The 22,893-nt window shown below is 35.9% G+C and overlaps 1 protein-coding gene across 1 annotated transcript; it reads left to right on the top strand.

The window, feature by feature from the left end:
- Nucleotides 1–990: 990 nt before the first annotated feature.
- On the top strand, nucleotides 991–13,370 carry LOC133863901 (brefeldin A-inhibited guanine nucleotide-exchange protein 2-like). Its single transcript, XM_062300040.1, has 11 exons — nucleotides 991–2,432; nucleotides 4,675–4,992; nucleotides 5,195–5,540; nucleotides 5,641–6,063; nucleotides 6,189–6,481; nucleotides 7,073–7,346; nucleotides 8,736–9,241; nucleotides 9,343–9,664; nucleotides 9,818–10,196; nucleotides 10,338–10,999; nucleotides 12,525–13,370. Exons 1-11 carry the CDS (start codon nucleotides 1,264–1,266, stop codon nucleotides 13,131–13,133), a joined length of 5,301 nt encoding a protein of 1,766 aa, XP_062156024.1. The 5' UTR covers nucleotides 991–1,263; the 3' UTR covers nucleotides 13,134–13,370.
- Nucleotides 13,371–22,893: the final 9,523 nt, after the last annotated feature.

Raw genomic sequence — 22,893 nt, 5'->3', positions numbered from 1 at the left:
CAAATTGTTTGAATTACAGTGAAACAACAAAAAAAAACAAAGGTTAAAAATCATTTTAGTACTTTTGATTTGTAGAATTCAAGTGCACATTACACGAAAACCTTGCAGTAGCGATGTTGATATATTATTAATGATTTGTTTACACGAAACCTTTATAATAGTGATCTTAAATCTTTGATTTGTTGTCTTTCATTTTCTCTTTGATTCTTTTATTGGTGCAAGTCAATGACTGATGATGCAGAGAAATTATCAAACATGTAGAATAATTGTCACTAATGGTGAGAATTGCGTTTGGTATTGCGCTGGTAACGGAGATGAGAAAGCAAGAAAATTATTGGGTAATTAAAGTTATGATGGACCGGACAGCAGGCAGGAGCGTGATTCGTCGAAATATACTACAGATATGAAAATTGATCGGGACGGTGACATTCAAAGAGTTAAACAAAACATAAATCAAATTTGAATGGAATAAATTCTCCATTGTATCTATGATATTGTTTTGTTAAAGCAACTTGATTTATTTTTATAAAATAAATAATAATAAAAATATCATTATAAATAAATAAATCATGTTGTTCTTAAAATTTTTCATCAAAGACCCACACTGACAAAGACTTCTATTGCATGTTGTAGTGTGAGCAACAATCGCACAGATGACAGAACCGATCTTCCAATTTTGCTATTCATTTTCTCGTTGCAATGACCCTTACCACAAACCATTAAAAAGAACAATACGAAGAACTGAAAAAATGCAAAATTTCAATTCACACACTGATCTGATCACCTTCACGAATTTGAAATTCCCAGTTCTGATCAACAGCTAATAATCGTATAATACCATTCCAAATTTCCAAACCCAAAACACCCCCTTTCACATCCCGCATTATTTTTTCACATATCATCAACAGACAAAGACAATGGCATTTCAGTCATTTTCATACTAAAACTTGGACTTTAATAAAAAAATTAATAAAAAACCCAAACTCGATCTAAATCTGAACCCCACTCTTCGTCCAAGCGGAAGCTCACTTCTTCCCCTTACCCAATTGGCCAATTCCCTTTGTTTCTCTGAAACTTTGATGCGATCAGAAGCTTTAGCACCTATTGAACTCGTCGCCGACTCACTGAGTCAACTCGCCACCGTTTCTCGGCGAGCTAGCAACATCCTCCTTTACCGAGCTTCCACAAGGCAAAACCCTCTCCGTTTCCTATTCACTCTAGATCTGATTCATTGAGCCGCCCCTCCAATCTCCGAACACGGGAATGGCTTCTTCGGAAGCCGATTCCCGGCTAAGCCAGGTGGTCTCCCCTGCGCTCGAGAAGATCATCAAGAACGCTTCGTGGCGCAAGCACTCCAGGCTCGCCCACGAGTGCAAGTCCGTCCTCGAAAAGCTCGCTTCCCCTTCTAAGCCCGAGGCCGAGCCCGATTCCTCCGGCCCAGGCCCACTCCACGACGGCGGCACCACTGAGTACTCCCTCGCCGATTCCGAGTCCATCCTTAGCCCGCTCATCAACGCCGCCAACTCCGGCGTTCTCAAGATTGCCGATCCCGCCGTCGATTGCATCCAGAAGCTCATCGCCTACGGATACCTCCGCGGCGAGGCCGACCCCTCCGGCGGCGACGAGGCCAAGCTCTTGTCCAAGCTGATCGAGTCCGTGTGCAAATGCCACGATTTGGGCGACGACCAGGTAGAATTGCTCGTCCTCAAGACGCTCTTGTCGGCGGTGACCTCGATTCCACTGCGAATCCACGGGGACTGCCTGCTCCAGATCGTGAGGACGTGTTATGATATCTACTTGGGGAGCAAAAATGTGGTGAACCAGACGACAGCGAAGGCGTCGTTGATCCAAATGCTGGTGATCGTGTTCCGGCGAATGGAGGCGGACTCGTCGACGGTTCCGATTCAGCCGATCGTGGTGGCGGAACTGATGGAACCAGTGGAGAAATCTGATGCGGACGGGTCCATGACTATGTTTGTGCAAGGGTTTATCACGAAGATAATGCAGGACATAGATGGGGTTCTGAATCCCGTTACGCCGGGGAAGGTGTCGCTGGCCGGTCACGACGGGGCATTTGAAACGACGACGTCGGTGGAGACGACGAACCCGGCGGATTTGTTGGACTCAACGGATAAAGACATGTTGGACGCCAAGTATTGGGAGATTAGTATGTATAAAACGGCGTTGGAGGGGAGGAAGGGCGAGTTGGCGGACGGGGAGGGGGAGAGGGATGAGGATTTGGAGGTTCAGATTGGGAATAAGCTTCGGAGGGACGCGTTTTTGGTATTCCGGGCGCTCTGCAAGCTGTCGATGAAGACGCCACCCAAGGAGGCCCTGGCGGATCCACAGTTGATGAAGGGGAAGATTGTGGCGTTGGAGTTGTTGAAGATTCTGTTGGAGAATGCGGGGGCTGTGTTTAGGACTAGCGAGAGGTATCTCTCTCTCTCTCTATTCTCACACGCTTGTTTAATATACTTATGCTACACTTCTGCTCTTTCAGTATTTCTTCTGTAAACGCATATATGAATTACTGTTGGCTAGACAAACATAATGTTTAATATTGTCAACTGAAGATATGAAGATGTGGTTCGGTAACTAAATTAGAGTTGTCATGGTTTTAAACTTAGGCTCCGTTTTTAAACTTACTTATCAAAAAAAGTTTTCAGCTGAAAATATTTTCGAGGAAACTACTTATTTTCTGGTGTTATGGACGGAAAATGTTTTATGCCTGAACATGTATACCATTTTACGGAAAAACAATGGGATGTTTTACGGTTGACCAAAAATATTTTACAGTTGACCAAGTTCTCCAAATGCAGCCAAACTTTGCAAAATACTGAAATGTTTTACAAAAAACATTTTATGTCAAAATAAATGGAGCTTCGTATTTAAATAAGAAATAACCACGCTGGAATTTGAGATGGAATGTTGAATTTTTGATAAGTCTTGATAAATTTGTTGTAATATTGTCATTTTTGTTTCTCTGGTGTATACTACATTGTTTGGAGAAGGTTCTTGCTATGAGAATTTAAATGGGGAAAGTTTCGGGGTGGACAAGGGATATTGTAGTTACTAGAGATCATTATAGCTGGTAGGATGTTTGGTGGCTAGAGGTGAGATGTAGTCAAAATTCAGATCTTGTTTGCTGCAAAGTATGTTAACAAACTGTATGTTGAATCTCCAAGTGCAGTTGGATTTAATGTGGTTGGCGGGAATAATATAATTCTGACATTTTGGATTTCCTTGGTGCTAGGAGGTTTCTTTTCGCAGCCGTTATTGCAATTGGCTTTAGAACAAAGTATGTGTTTATGGTGCTAGTATTAGACGTCCTAATTGTATATCATTAGCTTCACAAGAAGCTGTACTTTGAAGAGATAGTTTTGTCACTTCTTGGTTCAAGACAAGTTGTTGTTTGCCTTGATGACTGTAGTACTTAGAAGTTTGGTGCTTTTCCTGTGCAGTCTAAACTTGCTCTGTGTAGGTATTTTAGTATTGAGCCCATCGAAAGCGTTTTTATTTTTTTGCTTTTAATTGAGGTTCCCAAGTTCCAACACTTGGATTATTATATCCTTGACTTTGGTTGGTGTATTCTAAGTTCTTTAAATCTTATGATCTTGGCTTGGTCTCTTGACAAATGCTGATGGCATGCCCTAGAAACAAAGAGCTGACAAGTTTCTTCTGCATTGCGATCTGGCCTCAGCTCTATGGAACAACATTTTCTCCCGCTTTGGTATTTCGTGGGTCATGCCTAGGAGTGTGCTTGACTTAGTTGCTTGTTGGTGGAAGTCTGGGAGATCTGGGAGCGCTACTTCTTGGAAGATGGTGCCTATTTGCCTTTTTTGGTGTATTTGGAGAGAAAGAAACCTTAGGTGTTTTGAGAATCTAGAGAACTCCCTAGAGGAGGTGCTAGAGTTGTTTCTCCATACCTTGTATGTCTGGTCGATGGCTTATTTGTACCCTTTATCTATCAGCTTTACTGAATTTCTTGCTTCTTTTTCGCTTTCTAGTTAGATGTTTCCTGTTGTATACTTCTAGTGTACGTAGGGGCGCCTTACGCTTTCAATAAAACTATCATTACTTATCAAAAAAAATTTTTGCATTGCCCTCAAGAAGTCAAGAGAAGCAGTTTACTAGATCTTGCTCATTCACTGAATTGTCCTGCTGCTTATGCTATTTGGTGGAATAAACTTTGGCGAAAATCTATTGGACTTTGTTTCTTATAGATCTATTGCCTAGATACTTGGTTTAGGCATTATCAAATGATGGGAGCATGGTTACTTTACAAAAAGATCTGTACAAAGCTACCTTTTGAATCAGCTATTCTTTACTTGGTATTCAGTCAATGATTAATCAAATTTAAACATGCCTCCCAGCAAGAGTAAGCTGAATTGTTTGCTGAACTGCATTTTGCTTCTTTCTTTTCTTCAATTGGCGTATACATTTGAGCATTTATAGATCTGCAAGTCTTGCTTCGATTTCTTTCACGAGTAAGCACATTTCATCATTTTAGTTGCCATTGCTGAAAAGTTTTGTTCCTTTTTCTTTATTTTTTGTTTGTTTGTTTGTTTTTTTTTTTTTGTTTTTTACACAGCTTTGTGCTTTGTGTTTTTCCCCTACTAGTGAAGTTCCTAATGCCAAATTTGTGTTCTTCTCTACATGCTGGTGGTGAAACAGGTTTTTAGGGGCCATTAAGCAATACTTGTGTCTGTCATTGTTAAAGAACAGCGCATCGACTCTTATGATTGTTTTCCAGCTTTCTTGCTCCATTTTCATTAGTTTGGTGTCAAGATTTAGAGCTGGATTGAAAGCAGAGATTGGAGTATTTTTTCCTATGATTGTTCTCAGGGTTTTAGAAAATGTTGCTCAACCTAATTTTCAGCAGAAGATGATTGTGCTTCGGTTTCTCGAGAAGCTCTGTGTTGATTCACAAATCTTGGTAGACATTTTTATTAATTATGACTGTGATGTCAATTCATCAAACATATTTGAGAGGTATGTTCTGTTTCATCCTGCAGAATTTGCACATTTTGATACAATTGTAAGAAATCATGTACAAGAACAAGAATTTCAAACTTCACAGCAAATCTTGTTCTTAAATTGGTGCACATCCTTTTGATACTTTGAGAATGATTGACTTGGCCTAAAAGTTAACATTTGTATGTATTATTCTTTTTGTTTGGGCTGCTCTTTCCAGAATGGTCAATGGACTTCTTAAAACTGCACAAGGTGTCCCTCCTGGTGTAGCCACCACACTGTTGCCACCACAGGAGTTGACCATGAAACTTGAAGCTATGAAGTGCTTAGTGGCTATTTTGAGATCAATGGGAGATTGGATGAATAAACAGTTGCGAATACCAGATTCTCATTCTGCCAAGAAATCTGAAGCAGCTGAAAATGGTCCTGAATCTGGAAGTCTCCCCATAGCAAATGGAAATGGGGATGAGTCTGTTGAAGCGTCAGATTCTCATTCTGAAGCTTCAAGTGAGGCTTCTGATGTTTCGACAATTGAGCAACGGCGAGCTTACAAGCTGGAACTTCAGGTAAGAGAATATGTAAAGTTTGGGATGCAAGCATATCTATCTCACAGCCATTATGTGGTTTTGCTATTGCCCGTGGAATCTAATGTAAATTTTGTGGCAGGAAGGTATATCTCTTTTTAATCGGAAACCTAAGAAGGGGATTGAATTTCTTATAAATGCAAACAAGGTGGGCAACTCGCCTGAGGAGATTGCAGCTTTTCTTAAAAATGCATCTGGTTTGAAAAAGACTTTGATAGGTGATTATTTAGGAGAAAGGGAAGAGTTATCCCTGAAAGTGATGCATGCCTATGTGGATTCTTTTGACTTTCAAGTTTTGGAGTTTGATGAGGCAATCAGGGCCTTTCTTCAAGGCTTTAGGTTGCCTGGTGAGGCACAAAAGATTGATCGAATCATGGAAAAGTTTTCCGAGCGTTATTGCAAATGTAATCCAAAGGCTTTTATTAGTGCTGACACAGCCTATGTCCTTGCTTACTCCGTGATACTGCTCAACACTGATGCTCATAACCCTATGGTGAAGAACAAGGTGTGTTCACATTTTCCGTATGATCTTATCAGATGTTTCAGATAGAATGCTGATGAAGCCCTCTCTCTCTCTCTCTCTCTCCCACCCTCCCTCCCTCCCTCCTTCTGGGTCATTAAAATGTGCAGATGTCAGCTGATGATTTTATAAGAAACAATCGAGGCATAGATGATGGAAAAGATTTACCTGAGGAGTACCTGAGGTCACTCTTTGAACGAATAACAAGAAATGAGATTAAAATGAAAGGAGATGATTTGGCTCCTCAACAGAAACAGTCTATGAATTCGAACAGACTTCTGGGCTTGGACAGTATCCTGAATATAGTGATCCGTAAGCGTGGAGAAGACAAATATATGGAAACCAGTGACGATCTTATTAGGCGCATGCAAGAACAATTCAAAGAAAAAGCTCGCAAATCCGAGTAAGATGAACTTGGTTTTCTCTTATGCTCCAAGAGTTTGTTGCTTTACCAATGTTTGCCAGTGCATACAGCTAAACTCCCCTTAGACTAAATATTAGGATCTTGGTCTTAGAGATATTGTATTTCCACTGTGCTTTGTCTACCTGGTATATTACTGGCATGTTGCTGGTGTTATTTTAAGTGGCCAATGTCCGAGTAGAGCAAGGTGTATGGTAGTGCATACAACAAAGATTTTCCTTCTTTGAATAAGTTAACAAATAAGAGACATGTGGCTAATGTTTCTACACTTAGGTCATCTTTCAAGTTTGAATTTTATCGCTGTTATTAATATATGAACTTGTGGGATGAAAGAAAAGGATAACATGAGACATGAATGTACTTCAGAAAAGTGAGAGATGCATATCTTGAATTTTCATAATGGTCAAACATTTTTGAATGGATCAGTATAGTGAGGAGGACAATCTCTATGGGATGGAGTACATGTATAATTTTTTATTACTGTTTCACTGTTCTACTTGCCTGGAATTTCAATTTGGATTATACTTACTTTTAGCTTTTCGTATTGATATGCACTTGCTTGGTGATTTGTAGGTCAGCTTATTACGCAGCAACAGACGTGGTTATCCTTAGATTCATGATTGAGGTATGCTGGGCTCCTATGTTGGCTGCCTTCAGTGTTCCACTTGACCAAAGTGATGACGAAGTAGTAATAGCTCTGTGTCTTGAAGGCTTCCAGTATGCAATCCATGTTACTGCTGTGATGTCCATGAAGACTCATAGAGATGCTTTTGTGACTTCCCTAGCAAAGTTTACCTCTCTACACTCTCCTGCTGATATCAAGCAGAAAAACATTGATGCAATTAAGGTTGGTGTGTGCTTTACTATTATGGATGCCACAAAGGATTACTTATAAAAAAAAAAAAAAAAAAAAAATGGATGCCATAAAGGATTAAGGTTGGTGTGTGCTTTACTGTTATGGATGCCATAAAGGATTAAGAGTAAGCTAAAAATAGTAATGGTTAATGATACTAATTGAGTCTTACGACGTCTGTCAAGAGTTTCTGTTAATGGAATTTACTTATGTTTTTCGGGATGTAAGGTTATTAATCGTTTGCTAAAATTCACATAGCTTTTAATTTGGAGTAGAATACATATGCTGCATTTTAGTCTCTGCTTTATCGTACCAATTAGGATAATTCTGTTACTCTGTGTGTGTATGTGTGTGTGTGTGTATAAATTTTTGTCCGTATCCTTTTTGTTATGAGCTAGCTGATGGACTACTTTCCATTTCACACTTAACATGTCATCTGATAAACTCCATGCTGCTACTAGAAAAATACAAATTTTTTTGTGGATAGATATGTTTATTTTAAGAATAAATTAGAAACCTTGCTTGATCTCTGCTGTCCAGATCTTTTTGTTGTCTACTGGTTCACTTTAAAGAAGTTGCGCAAATATGAAGAAACAATAAGTAAGCAGTATAGAGACTAAAACTGATTGGTCTTTTTGTTCTTTTTTTTCTTTTTTTGTTCTTAGAGGTAAGAATCTGTTCTACTAAAGTGATTGGATGGTATGTCATATGTGATGCAACATCTCACAGGTCATTTTGTAAGATTTAAAATGCTTCAAAAGTTACTATGAATTTTTAGGAGATGAGGATAGGAGTACGAGACATACTAGTCCAAGAAAATATCTTTTGTGTATAATCCTGCATAATCTCGATTATTATCGATTCCTTGTCTTTGTTCACTCAAATCTCCTTGTCAGTTTGTATCACAAGGTGGAGGGTAGGTTGTGTGTTTAAGACCCACTAGGTGCATGGTTGTAAATTTGAGAGTGTATTTACCAATTTCACAGACACATGTTCTCGGACATTTAGATTTGCGTGTGTGCGTGCGTATCTTGTTTATGACTTGCTTTCTGAGATATGTATTAGTAGTGAAAATGTATCCTCTGACATTGGAATCTAGTTTTTGAATAATGTGAGCAGTAAAGTTTTTCACATTAAGCAAATGGCCATTGCTTGTGGACCTGACACATGTTCTCGGACATTTAGATTTCAAAATAGCGTAAATATGTGCGTGCGTATCTTTGTGTATGACTTGCTTTCTGAAATCTTTAGTAGTAGTGAAAATGTATCCTATGACATTGGAACCTAGTTTTCCAATAATGGGAGCGGGAAATTTTTTTACATTAAGCAAATGGCCGTTGCTTATGGACCTGACAGTGTATTTGGCATCTATATTGTTAATAGGCAATAGTAACAATCGCAGATGAAGATGGGAATTACTTACAAGAAGCTTGGGAGCATATCTTGACATGTGTTTCTAGGTTCGAGCATCTACATCTATTGGGAGAAGGTGCTCCTCCAGATGCCACGTTTTTTGCTTTTCCTCAGAACGAGTCGGAAAAGTCAAAACAGGCTAAGTCCACCATCCTTCCTGTCTTGAAAAAAAAGGGACCTGGGAGGATTCAGTATGCAGCTTCTGCTGTGATGAGGGGTTCCTATGATAGTGCCGGTATTGGTGGCAATGCTTCTGGGGCAGTTACCTCTGAACAGGTCAACAATTTGGTCTCTAATTTGAACATGTTAGAACAAGTTGGTAGCTCTGAAATGAATCGAATATTCACAAGGAGTCAAAAGCTAAACAGTGAAGCAATAATAGACTTTGTCAAGGCCCTTTGTAAGGTCTCTATGGAGGAATTGCGATCCGCATCTGATCCACGGGTTTTCAGCCTTACAAAGATTGTTGAGATAGCGTATGAATCACCCTACTTCCTCTTTTTCCTTTCTTGGGCTTATCTTATCTATGTTTTCATTGGTATCTATCTGATGGCCTGTTTTGTGTCCTTAATAACAGGCACTATAACATGAACCGCATCAGGCTTGTGTGGTCAAGCATCTGGCATGTGCTCTCTGATTTCTTTGTAACCATTGGCTGTTCAGAAAACCTCTCTATTGCAATATTTGCAATGGATTCATTACGCCAGTTGTCAATGAAATTCTTGGAGCGAGAAGAATTGGCTAATTATAATTTTCAAAATGAATTTATGAAGCCTTTTGTCATTGTTATGCGTAAGAGTAGTGCCGTTGAAATCAGAGAATTAATCATTAGATGTGTCTCCCAAATGGTATTATCTCGTGTCAACAATGTCAAATCTGGATGGAAGAGCATGTTCATGGTATGATATTTATTCAATCTATATTCTTTGTAAGAAACGATCTTCAATCTTTGAAAATTTTATTTGGACCTTAGTGCTGCTTATTGTGATTTGATAAACCACTCTGCTTGAGGTATTCTTAATGCTTGTTGTTACTATGTGAACTTTATTCAGGTCTTCACAACTGCAGCTTATGATGACCACAAAAACATTGTATTGTTGGCTTTTGAAATAATTGAGAAGATAGTGCGAGACTACTTCCCATACATTACTGAGACTGAAACCACCACGTTTACAGATTGTGTAAATTGCCTGATTGCATTCACCAATAACAGATTCAACAAAGACATTAGCCTCAATGCCATCGGTTTTCTTCGGTTCTGTGCAACAAAACTTGCAGAAGGAGATCTTAGCTGTTCATCAAGGAATAAGGACAAGGAAGCTTTTGCAAAGATTCATCCATCTTCACCTCAAACAGGAAAAGATGGTAAACAAGATAATGGAGAGGTGGATAAGGATGGTCACCTCTATTTCTGGTTCCCTTTGTTGGCTGGTAAGGAAGATGCATAAGTTCTCATGTCTCTTATCATTTGGATGTGCTTGAGTTTTCAACCTAAAAGCCATAAACAAATTCTTCTAATGTCAAAGAAACATGTTTCTAAAAATTTTGATTTTGAGTCTTCTCATTGTGCAGGTTTGTCAGAACTTAGCTTTGACCCTAGGCCTGAAATCAGGAAGAGTGCGTTACAAGTGCTGTTTGATACTTTACGCAACCATGGTCACCATTTCTCTCTTCCTTTGTGGGAACGCGTGTTTGAATCAGTCCTATTTCCAATATTTGACTACGTACGCCATGCAATTGATCCTTCTGGAGAAAACTCACCGGGGCAGGGAACCGATAGTGATACAGGTGAGCTTGATCAAGATGCATGGCTTTATGAGACATGCACGTTGGCCCTCCAACTAGTTGTAGATCTTTTTGTCAAATTTTATAACACTGTCAATCCACTCTTGAGAAAAGTGCTGATGCTTCTGGTGAGCTTTATTAAGCGTCCTCACCAAAGCCTTGCCGGTATTGGTATTGCTGCATTTGTCCGTTTGATGAGCAATGCTGGGGATCTATTTTCTGAGGAAAAGTGGCTAGAAGTGGCTTTGTCATTGAAAGAAGCAGCTAGTGCAACAGTTCCTGATTTCTCTTTCATTGTCAGTCAACATTCTTTATCCAGCCAAATTAATGGAGAGTCTTTCGTGTCTGACATGCCTGATGATGATTCGGAGAGCCTAAGGACACAACAAATCTATGCCTCCTTATCTGATGCTAAGTGCCGAGCTGCTGTTCAACTTCTACTGATTCAGGTAGAATCTTTCTCTAATGTTGCAAGTTAGTACAGATGCCTTCCAGCTTAAGAATATGTGGACATGACATGAGCTTAGTCAGTCTGTCAATATACCTGTTTTGCATGATATATATGCCTCTAGAAGATGGTTCAATAGAATTGTTTGAGTTGCCCTACAGTGTTTATTTCAGTAAGAAATATGCGAGTGTTGATAAGTAAATATATAAGATTCTAATACTAACTTAATTCTTGGTTGACATGCACTAGATTAAAAATGTGTTTTTTAGTACTGATGCCATCAATGTCACGGTCATCAAATAGCACTGAAATAACTGAAATTTAGCTATATGTGGGGTTTTTAACTTACATATTCTTTGCACTTTCTTAGGAAATGTGAAAGAAAATGCAGAAATATTTAGACAGCATATTATATTAGTAATGTCTTCTAAAGGCAAGGGACAAATGCACAATAGTAAATGTCCTAAACAATTTATGTAAATGTTAAGAGTGTGCATAATTCAAGAACCCTGCATCATGCCTGAAATTTATATCTAGCTTGATAGTTGGTTTTTGTGCATGTTACATGGTAGATACTTTCTTAATGGACAAATATGCTAAAGCTAGTAAGTAATACAACCTAAGGTTTTTTTTTTTTTAAGAGAAATTTTATAAAAGATGAAGGCGCCCATGGGAGTATGCAAAAGGACTCAAAAACAGAAAGAGCAAAAAAGACGAGAAACAAGAAATAAACACCCACAAAGACCCAACCACAGCAGACAACCTAATGTTTTCAGAGTTGTGATATGACCAAAAAGTTTTACATGGCTTTGAATTTTATTGTAAGTGCGATATTGCCAATTGAGGTTCTGGTTGACCTTGCACTGAATTTAAAATTATAATTTTTTTTGGTGAGCTAAAAAACTTAAACTTTAAATTTTGTTGGAGTGGAGATATTTTATATAAAATGTTGGAATTGATGGATATTTTGAGAATCTAGTTTTGTGGGAAGATATTATTTTGCTATCGAATTATTCTTCCCCTCTCAAGTTACAGCTTTATCCCCTTCTAAGTGAAAAAAGGCCAATTTTAAAAATTTCAAAATGAGCAAAAAATCAAAGTGGAAGTGGAAGGCCAAACTTATAAAGTCCTAAATCACATTGAAAGTTAAGCTTTTTTGGGTTGTTACATTTGTCGGTCCTTTAATTCAAATATTTGCTGCCATGCACACTAAAGTTGGAAGTATCATGACTGTACATTGTCTCACACCATTCTATGAAACATTGGCGTGGTTTGTCCTAACATTTCTGCCAAATGACTTAAATATTGAAATTTATATTTGATTGAGATTATCAAAACTCAATGAGACTGTAAAGATGAAACTGAAAATTTTGGGATGATTACCACATTATTCATTTATTCACTATCAACTTCATATTCTTTAAGGAAATAAGTAAAAGAATAACCATTGTGTTTTCTTGAAGAGTATGGTTGCCAATTTGGAAAAGAATAACAATTATGTTTGTGTTTTTGCGGCAAATTTGCAGGCAGTGATGGAAATCTACAACATGTATCGGTCTCATCTTTCAGCCAGAAACACCTTAGTCCTCTTTGATACTTTACGTGATGTGGCATCCCATGCTCACAAGATCAATAGCAATACAACGCTACGTTCAAAGCTTCAAGAGTTTGGCTCTATGACCCAAATGCAAGACCCTCCACTACTACGGCTTGAGAATGAGTCTTACCAAATTTGCTTCACATTCTTACAGAATCTTATTCTGGATAGGCCTCCAAGTTATGACGAGGCCCAGGTGGAGTCCTACCTCGTGGACCTTTGCCAGGAGGTCTTGCAGTTTTATATTGGAACTGCTCAGTCGGGACAGGTATCTGAATCATCTGTTGGGCAGACCCACTGGCAAATTCCTTTAGGTTCGGGAAAACGGAGAGAATTGGCTGCACGTGCACCTCTTATTGTTGCTACTCTTCAGGCCATCTGTAGTCTGGGAGAGAATTCATTCGAGAAGAACTTGGATCGGTTCTTCCCCCTTCTTTCAAGCTTGATAAGTTGTGAACATGGCTCAAATGAGGTCCAGGTAGCTCTCAGTGATATGCTTAGCTCTTCAGTGGGTCCTGTTTTGCTTCGATCTTGTTGATTTTTGTGAGATAGGACCCTTTGTTGCAGATGTATGATATTGTTATCCAAGTCTTCTGGCTCTTTTTTTTTTTTTTTTCCTGATAATTGTTTTCGGAAATATATAGCTTCATAGTGTATGAGAGTTGGCCTGGTTTTGGATTGGCTAGTGCTTCTGAAAGTTCTGTAGTTTAATCAGGGGTGCGGCTCCTCCATTTAGATTTATAGATTTTATCACGAGTTCTGGTGTTGTATGTTAGTCAAATAGTTCCAAAAGAATAATTTATTGTAAAAAAAAAATTTAAAAAAAAAAAAAAAATTGCTATTCACTATTCAGTGCATAGGAGGTTTCCCTAGCCTATGATATACATTCATCATAGATTATTATTATTATTAACAGGGATGTTTTTCATAAATAAATGCACCGTGAGAGCTCGTCTTTGTTGATAATGGGCTTTGTAATATTCTTCTACATACGGTATATAGTCAAGAGTTGCTAAAATGCATGTTAGCCCAGGACGTCTGTAGGGCTATAATATATCAGGTTGAACCTCATTTTCGTTATTATGATTATTTAGAATGGAATCCTTGATTACTGCGGCTTGGAGGACAAGGCTGCCTTTGGGCTATTGATGCTATTTTTCTTGGCTTATAAACCAACTTCTTTTCTTCTCTAGCAAAATTTGTTGTTCCAATTGAGCTCCACAAGTCATTAAGTAAAACAAACACTCGAAGGCTAGAAGCTAACCAATCAATCAAATCTAGGGGTGGGCAAAATATGCAACTGGCTACCAAATTGTCACCGATTTTTTACTGACTAATTTTAGTTCGGTAGTTAGTATAAAATTTTGTTCCGAAAGTCAATTCGGTACCGAACCGAACCGCCTTTTAACCAAACCAACGTAAACGAAACATCATTTTTGCAAGACAGAAACAATGTTGTTTAGTTTGATCTTTTTTTTAAAAAAAAAATCAAAATCAAAATCAAAATGACGTCGTTTCATTACAATTAAAATGACGTAGTTTTGAAAAACTATATATTCATCTCTTTCAGTTAACCCCAAGACACATTCCCCATTTCGCATTTCCCCTCTTTCCGCAATTTCGCCAAATTGGCGAACCCTAACTCTCACATTCGAAGTCGATGTAGCTGCCTGTCGCCCCCTCCCCCTTGGAAACTGATGAAAATGAATGATTCACTGCTAAAGTGGTTTGGTTACGAGGTTTGTGAAGTTGGCCTTGCTGAAATCAAGAGAAAAAAGGACTGAAAATCTGAAATCGGGTACTTTCCTTTAAAATAAGCATATAATGATATACAACTTCCCCTTGATATACAGCTTCTGACTTCGATCTGTTGTATCTAATTATACATGGTCAGTCAAATAGGTTTAATTTCCCCTTTATTTGTTGTTTCTACAAGAAAATCTACGTATTTGTTGTTTCGACTTAACCGCTTTAATCGAGAATTTCGTAAATATATCAATTGTTACGCAGACAAATATATAGATATATTTTCTTGTTATACTCATGTTATGTTATAAAATATTTCATTTCTATTTTAGATTGTGTTTATTATATTTTTTGTGTATAGTAAAAATATAAAACATAAAGAGAACAAAAATTCTCTTTCTAGTTGGCAGATTAAATCATATTAGTAGAATCTCTAATAAGGTGGCCCATGGCTTAGCTCAGGCTGCCGTTAGACAGTTCACAGATCAAGTTTGGATAGAAGAAATTCTTGAATATATTTGTGATATTGTTTTGTTACATCAATCTGCTCTATTTCTCTGATTGAGTTATAGTGTTACTGTATTATTAAAAAAAAAAATTACAGTTATTAAAAAAAAAAAAAAAAAAAAGAAAAAAAAAAGAGAAGAAAAAAAAAAGAATTGAAAGAGCGAGCATATTATTTGAATGTTTAATTAGTTGGAGAAGTGGACTGAACCAAAAGAAGTTGGAGCATCCCTTGAGTCGCAAAATACAAATGGGCCCTTCTCATACCTCACCTTAAACCTTTGAAACCAAAAAACAAGTGTTTTATGGACCAAAAAAGAGTGGGCTTCCACAAGGCCATTCCAATGTAAACTCTATTAGTCAATGAATTCCTTCGTTTCCCTCTCTCTCTATCTACAAATGTTTTTTTTTTTTTTTTTTTTTTTTTAAAGGAAACCTCTAAGATGGGGCCACTTCGTACACTCATTTTTTAAGAGCAAACTCCGGACCCATACAAGACGCTCCCACACAAATCAAGTATGACTCAACTCCGCCCCGGGTGTGGCATCAAATAATTATTTGCACCAAAGAAAATTCGAACATCAATCCGGACACATATTTTATGTAAATGTAAAATGTCTAATGAAGTAGCATATAAAGTTGTATAATATATGATATATATCAGTCAAGTCAATTTTAGACACTCTTGGTCGATCATGGGCAATTTATAAGTAGCGGCTTCTTCTTGAATATTTTGTAACTATATATACTCAAGTGCATGCGCCATAGTTTTATATGCCATCTAGCTTGCATTATCCATTTTTCAATGAGCTATATATATATATATATATATATATATATATATATATATATATATATATATATATATATATATTAAAGGATGGAGATCTAGCTACTTGAATTGTCACTCTTTCTCGAGTATCTTAGATTCTTAATTAGCAAAGGCTTGTCGAAAGCCATGATTTTGTTTTCTTTTCTCTCGTTAAAATATTGGATATTTTTAGGTTCCATCGTTTTCCATGCCCGTCAAATGGAAATTTTATCAAGGCAAAAACAAATAATTTTTCTCATGAGAACTTTTTGTTAGGTAAAAGAAACCATATAATTAAGTAATTAATATATACCTCCAAGTTATCATTGAAGCTACCACATTGTCCCTGCAGATTATTTCTTAATCTGTTCGAGCAATCTTTTTCTCATATTATACTGCCAAAAATTACTTTTCCGATGTCTTATCTAATTAATTATTATTACCAAAATGTTTGGCACTTCCAAATAGGTTGGAACCTAGCTAATTGCTTTAGGAAACCTTTCTTAATTAAGATCATATATATTAACGTTTTTTTTTTTTTTTTAAATCATTTTTCTGGTTTAAAAAGAATGGGTAGAATTAATCAATACGGACCAACTGTACGTTTGTCAAATGAACCATTCTAGTCATGCATTGTAATATAACTAGGATTATGTTACCTTCTATTTTTTTTTCTAACGACGGGAATTACTCCTTTAAGGTAGGATCACTTCGTGTATTCACTCTTGTAGGGCGAAGCCCGAACCCATGTAAAGCGCTCACTTCACACGGATCGAATAAAACTCCGGCTTCTAATTGATATGTAATCCAAAACAATATTTAGCGGTTGCCCTAAAAAAAGATGCTAATAAAAAGGTTAGAAGCTAGCCTGGAAGGAACAATATATATTTTAGGGTTTGAATATATGAAGAACCTTACATATATCCACAAATGAATGCAACGAGCTAGAAAACGTCGACGGAACAAGATTAGAAGAAGGTGAAGGGATGAGGAGTAGAATGATTCCAAATCGATCACTATCACTCACATGGAAAACTGGGTTTTGGTCGGCTGTTTAATTAATTTTTCTAAAATATTCCCATTGCTCGATGCTAGCTACTTTGATTAATTAACTAAAGTTTTGAAAAGTTTTGTTGATTGGCGTTGCATCGATGACAACAATTGGTGCAACAATCTGAAGCCACTATGAGTGAAAAGCGGCTTCTGAGAGAGTGAGAACATGCAACATTTATGTTTGATTCGAAGCAATAGGTGCCCTTCACATGTGTGCTCTCTTTGAGGTGGTCCATTGTCTATCTCTTTGGATTAGCTTTACTGAAATTATTGTTTATTAATGGACGTGATAATGGCTTTTATTTGTTTAATAAAAGGGTCGACGATCCCTCCATTAATTAATTAATTAAGCACAATTGGACCATCTCTGAGCTTTCATTCATTTCTCTTCTTCTTCCCAAAGGCAAGACTATGTCTTTCTTGAAGACTTCGATCATATATATGTTCACAAGATTCAACATATATAGATCGAGTCATACACCCCGTGAACTTTACGCTACCTGCTTCAACTTAATTGGTTGAACCTTGTGAATTTACCCAAGAATTCTGGTGATAATTATGACCAACTTTAGAATATATATATCAACACTAATTATAATTGCCATACGTTTGTGCTAGCTAGGAATTCATGAAATAGCTAATGAGGATATGGAAGCAACTTAATTCAAAGAAAAGTACTTCTAATTAACAACCATTATGATATATATCTTACAATGAAGAAAAAGTTAGGACTTATATTAGAATATCTTTTTTAATTCGCCTTCCATTAATAGTGAGCACGGGTGGAGCCAGCCAGAGGTGGCGAGCTAGAGGGGGTTGCATTAAGTAATTAAAAATTTTTAAATGACATAGCAACATATCCATTACGTGTGTAAGAACTAATTAATAATTTAGGAAAAAGATAAGAATAAGAAAGAGAGACACAATTAATTAAGGTTGTTCAGCCTATGGCCTACATCCACACGCCAAAACTTTTTCTTGACTACATATTTCCTTTATTTAATTTGATTGTATACAAGACTCTATTTATATATAGAGAAAGAGTCGTTTGAACATTACAAACATCTTCTACTTTTACATTAACAACAATAAATATAATTTATCATCTTGTAATGTGCTCATGTTTGTAACTCTCGTCTCTTGAGTTCTTGTAATTATTGTCTCAATACGCCCCGCAAACCTAATGGTAGATCACAGACGTTGAGGTTTGATCTTAAACATCAAAGGGCTAGAAAAAAAAAATGGTTACTATGGTCTGAATTGAAACATCGATTTCTATGACCAAAACTTGGACTTCGGCGACTCTGGCCGGCATCAGTAACCATGGCCAAAATTTGAACAACGGCAACTTTTGGCCAGAAACGGCTACTGTGGCCGAAATTGGACCAACTATGGGCTTAAAACCTCTTTGGGCATTTTTTTTTTTTTTTTTTTAATAAGAGAGAATTTGGTGGTGGTATTTGCTGGTAGAGGAAACATGGCAGTGTGGCATGTCATCTTGACAAAGAGAGAGACTCACGTACGTGGGTGTGGGAAGAAAAATAGTTCGGGCACAAGATGAGAAAACCCAAGAAAAAAAAAATTGCAGACAATGGATATTTGTAGGCATTTTAATTTTAGTTATGATTGAATATGCAAAAGGATGAGTGAACAAAAAAAAAAAAAAAGAATTGACACATGATCGAATATTGGTGTTAGCCGATAGCTCTGATACCATGTAAGAACTAATAATCTAGGAAAGAAATGAGAATAAGAAAGAAAGACACAATTATAGTGGTTCGGCTTATGACCTATATCCACACGTCAAAGTCCTTTCTTGGATACATCTTTCATTTATTTATTTGATTGTATACAAGACTCTATTTATAGAGAAATAATCTAAACATTACTGGTCTCTTCTACTTATACATTAACAACAATATAGATAATTTATCATCTTATAACTCTTGTTTCTTGAGTGCCTGTAACTCTTGTCTTTTAAATGCTTTTAACTATTGTTTTTTGAGTTCTTATAACTCTTGTCTCAAAGAGTAATGCTACACATCATCCCCTTGTTCTCCCAAATTTGATGTGGCTCTTAAAATCATCATTGAATTTATGATAGATCATTATTGAATTTTGATCCAATGGTGATTTTAAGAGCCACATCAATTTTGAGAGGATAAAAGGTGGACAAGAAGATGATGTGTAGTATTACTCTGTCTCAAAACTGCCGTTAAATGATCTGTGAAATAAAATCTTAATTATGAGACGAGAGAATGCCGTACATTCCTCCTTCCTTTATGTGAACAACTGAGCAATTCCGTACCCTTCAGGAGTCTCAAATGAAACATTCTAATCCCAAACTCCAACATCTTTAAATATCGAAGTTCCGAGTTGCGTTCATTATATATGCATTGCCTTTCCATACCGGTTACGTAAACAAAGCTAAACCGGCCTGTGTGTTTATATATAGTGCCCTGTAATATGACAATCACATACAATATGGTTTTAGATGGAACACGCTCAAATTTTTAATCATTTTTTCAATATTTAAATCGATTTTTAATTATTTTTTCTTAAAAAAAATATATATATCTTTTGGTCTTGGTTTATTTAAACCAAAATCCTAACTTTGCCACTTATTGTGAATATTTTAGTTTGTTAAAAAAATGTTGAACATATAGCCTACGATGATGTACATCCTAACCCTAATCGGGGTGCCAAGATACTGTTTACCCCCATTCTTTAGGAATCCAATTCCTACACGTACAGCTATGGGGCATAAAGTCGAATAACAAAATAATCACTCAATAATATTTGAGCCAACATGCATGTACATTATAATAAGTTATATATGTCCAACCCGTCTTAGTAAACTAAAACCCATACTCAATGGTAGAGGCCGGGTGTACATGCGAATGCAGTTAATTGTAATATCTACGTACAACTGCATCAGCAAAATGTGAATATTACGTTTAGATATCAAAATCTGCATAAAGTTTTTACTATCTGTGCCGCACGGCTATTAAATGCGATTATTATCCGTGGGTTGCAGAAACATGCGGTTAATATCCACCCAGCAAACCTCTAGCTAGCAAGCAATTAAACTTCTATTCAACAGATTAATAGATCAAAAAAAAAAAAACCTTGTTTTCGGTAAATTTCTCATCAAAATTTTATGATTAGCAAACAAATTGGACTATTTCTAAAAATATATAGTAAGCTATTTGACACATATTGTAACAACTCATCTCCAACGACACAATATTGTCCGTTTTTTGTTCTCCTGAACCAGACTTCCTAGGAGGTCACCAATCTTGGTACTGATCGCATAAGCACACTTAACTGCGAAGTTATGATAGATTCATGGTTATTACGGCTTTAAAACATGTGTCAAAAAAATGCGAATATACATATAAGTACATCTCTATTCCCATACTCAAGCGATGTGAGACGTCACATATATAGTAATCTTGATCCATCATAACTCTATCAAGTTATAAAAGAGAAAAATTGAATAAACTTCACCAAATAATCAATCTAAAGTAACTGATCAATTAAAATCTTGGCTAGCTCAAGTAATGTTACAAATTTCTTTTGCATCTCTCTAAAAATGATGCGACTTTTAAAATTACTATTGGATTAAAAATCAAATAGTGATACATGACAAATCAAATAATAATTTTAAAATCATTTTATTTGTGAAGAGACACAAAAGAGACACAAGAGGTCAGAACTTCTAACATTACTCGACTATCTCTTCTACGTGCCATGTTTGTTAAACCAATTAGGCGCTATCGCCATGCTATATATACGGCACTTGGCAAGTGTAGAAAATTTATGGTATATATATATACATGCATTCTCATTTACCACCAGCTCTGACTTGAATAATAATCCTGAAATAGTGAAATTTAGTTTTTCTTTTGTTACAAGTTTTTGTTAGGCTTTATATATATATATTATGAAGAATTAAAATGAAAGTATATAGTGAAAATAAAATGCAAGAGAGACAAATGAAGAAGATGATTACTTTTTTTATTATTATTATTAATGGTGGACATTGTCACGCATTGAGGTGGATATTAGTGAATTAATCGTGATGAAGACGACTTGGATTTCAGTACCTCCGAAAAGAGTTGTTGGGAAACGTTGACTGCTTAAGAAAACGATTTTTCCTTTTTTAATATATATATATATATATATATAATAATAATAATAATAAAATGCATTTTCTAGCTTCTCTTGTCATTTGTTCGTTTGTTAAGAGATGGATCGATATTGGATGGTTTGCTTGGTTATCACTACGTATTTTAAAATACTGTATTTTGTTGGCCAAATGTGATGAGAGAGATGAAAGTAACGTGCGAGAAGAAGGCGGGCCGGTCGCCCCGGAGAGGACCCCCCGATTTAGATTCTTATTCATCCAATATTATTCACCAACCCTTTTCCATTGTTTATACAATCTCTCTCTCTCTCTCTCTCTCTCTCTCTCTCTCTCTAGAGTTGAATTAAGCAGATTTAGGGATGATTATGGCTTTTGTAAAAATTGGCCTCTCAATACATAGTAGAGGTGCCTCTTGTTAGGGTGTGTTTCGCATTGCGATTTAATTCGTATATAAAATTATAATTGCAATTTTAAACCAAATCGTAAAAAAATGTATAGTACTTTGAAATAAAATTTGATTTGAAAAATGTAAAAAAGGTCTTTTTCAAATCGCATGCAATATGTGCTTTTTTGAAAACGTACAATTTTAAAGGTCAAACTGTGATTTTGCCAAATGCTTAACTGTATTATTAAAAATTATGTTTTTAAATTGCATATTTTTAAATAGATATTTTTAAATCGTACTTTTTGAAATCACAAATCCAAATAGATTCCTTATATAATCAATTCCAAATGATTTGGTGCAATGTTAACTTATATTCTTTCAGTTTCAATTTCAATAGATTGTTCATCCTCCTGCAAGATTCCTTTTAAAGAAATACTATATATTACTAATTTCTAAAGCTTATAATTAACACTCAAATTTACCATTATTTGGAGCTTTGATATTCTGTAACATTTAGAACACTTATTTAATTAGTAAAATTAGCTTATTAGATTCTCCATGTATTTCATATTATTCTTCTGTCTAGAAAAATCAACTTTTTAAAGGAACATCTATCAATGCATTGTTGTCTAAATGAAGCTAGAGAGATATAAGTTTCCAAAATCAGTTTCCTTAAATTGAACTCAAAACTCAAATAAAGCAAATGAACTATAGAGCATTAACTTTTCAAATAAAGTAAGGATAAATTAGAAAAATTATTTAAAAATTGTGTTCACCGATTTTCCAAAACAGACAACATGTGGGATATTCAAAATGAATTAGAAAACCAATCATATGGGATGGAGGGAAATAATATCCAAAATGAACAACTATAACATGATTTCTTTGAAAATAAATGAGGCCTAGCTAGAGTATGTACATAATTATAAGTACTATATGTACTCGATTAGATAAATGATTATTGTATAACTTTCGTACAACTTTAATAACTTTTTTTATTTTGTTTATGATCAACCATTTGATCTGTTTTCTTATATATGGGCCCTAAATATCTAATGGTTGATTTTAAAAAAAATTGTTAAAATTGTACAAAAGTTATACAAAAAACATTACTCACTCGATTAATAAGTGAATTATAAGGATATAGAATTTTCAAAAATCTAATCAAGCGTATGTACATGTTGCACATGTCAAGAGGTCCCACACTAAACATGAAGAAACCCAATTGCCAAAAGTCTATAATATATCCAAGATTCATATACCAAACACAGATTTGGATAACCGAACGGCCTTAATATTAAACCATTTATTTGGCATTGATAGTAAACATATATATATATAAATTTTGAAATTTGTAAGGTATAGACTTAAAGCTAGCTATATGGAAATTAACTATATCTTTATAATTAACAACTACATTAATGTATAATAGATATACATTTGACCTTAAATATTGTTTTATTAATCTTCATATTGGACACATATCGAGCTTATTAGATCCTATTCACGTCCTTTTCTTCCTCTCTTCTGGTCAAGAAAAGAACTCAACTAGCTATTTTATTTTTTTATTTTTTTTGTTTCGCTTTTTACATCACCTCTCAACCACCAAGAGATGAAACGAAAAGAAAAAGAGAAAAAAAAGAAAGAAA

Source organism: Alnus glutinosa, chromosome 3 (assembly GCF_958979055.1).
Source record: "Alnus glutinosa chromosome 3, dhAlnGlut1.1, whole genome shotgun sequence".
In the NCBI taxonomy this organism is placed as follows: Eukaryota; Viridiplantae; Streptophyta; class Magnoliopsida; order Fagales; family Betulaceae; genus Alnus; species Alnus glutinosa.
The sequence above is the reverse complement of the archived record's forward strand: the minus strand, read 5'-3'. Positions and strand labels throughout refer to the sequence as shown.

Bases quoted from the DNA above. Each gene is read 5' to 3' on its own strand.
- LOC133863901 (XM_062300040.1), top strand. From the start codon at position 1,264: ATGGCTTCTTCGGAAGCCGATTCCCGGCTAAGCCAGGTGGTCTCCCCT. The intron at 2,433-4,674 runs GTATCTCTCTCT...GTGGTGAAACAG, and splicing joins GTGTTTAGGACTAGCGAGAG to GTTTTTAGGGGCCATTAAGC. The intron at 6,064-6,188 runs GTGTGTTCACAT...TAAAATGTGCAG, and splicing joins ACCCTATGGTGAAGAACAAG to ATGTCAGCTGATGATTTTAT.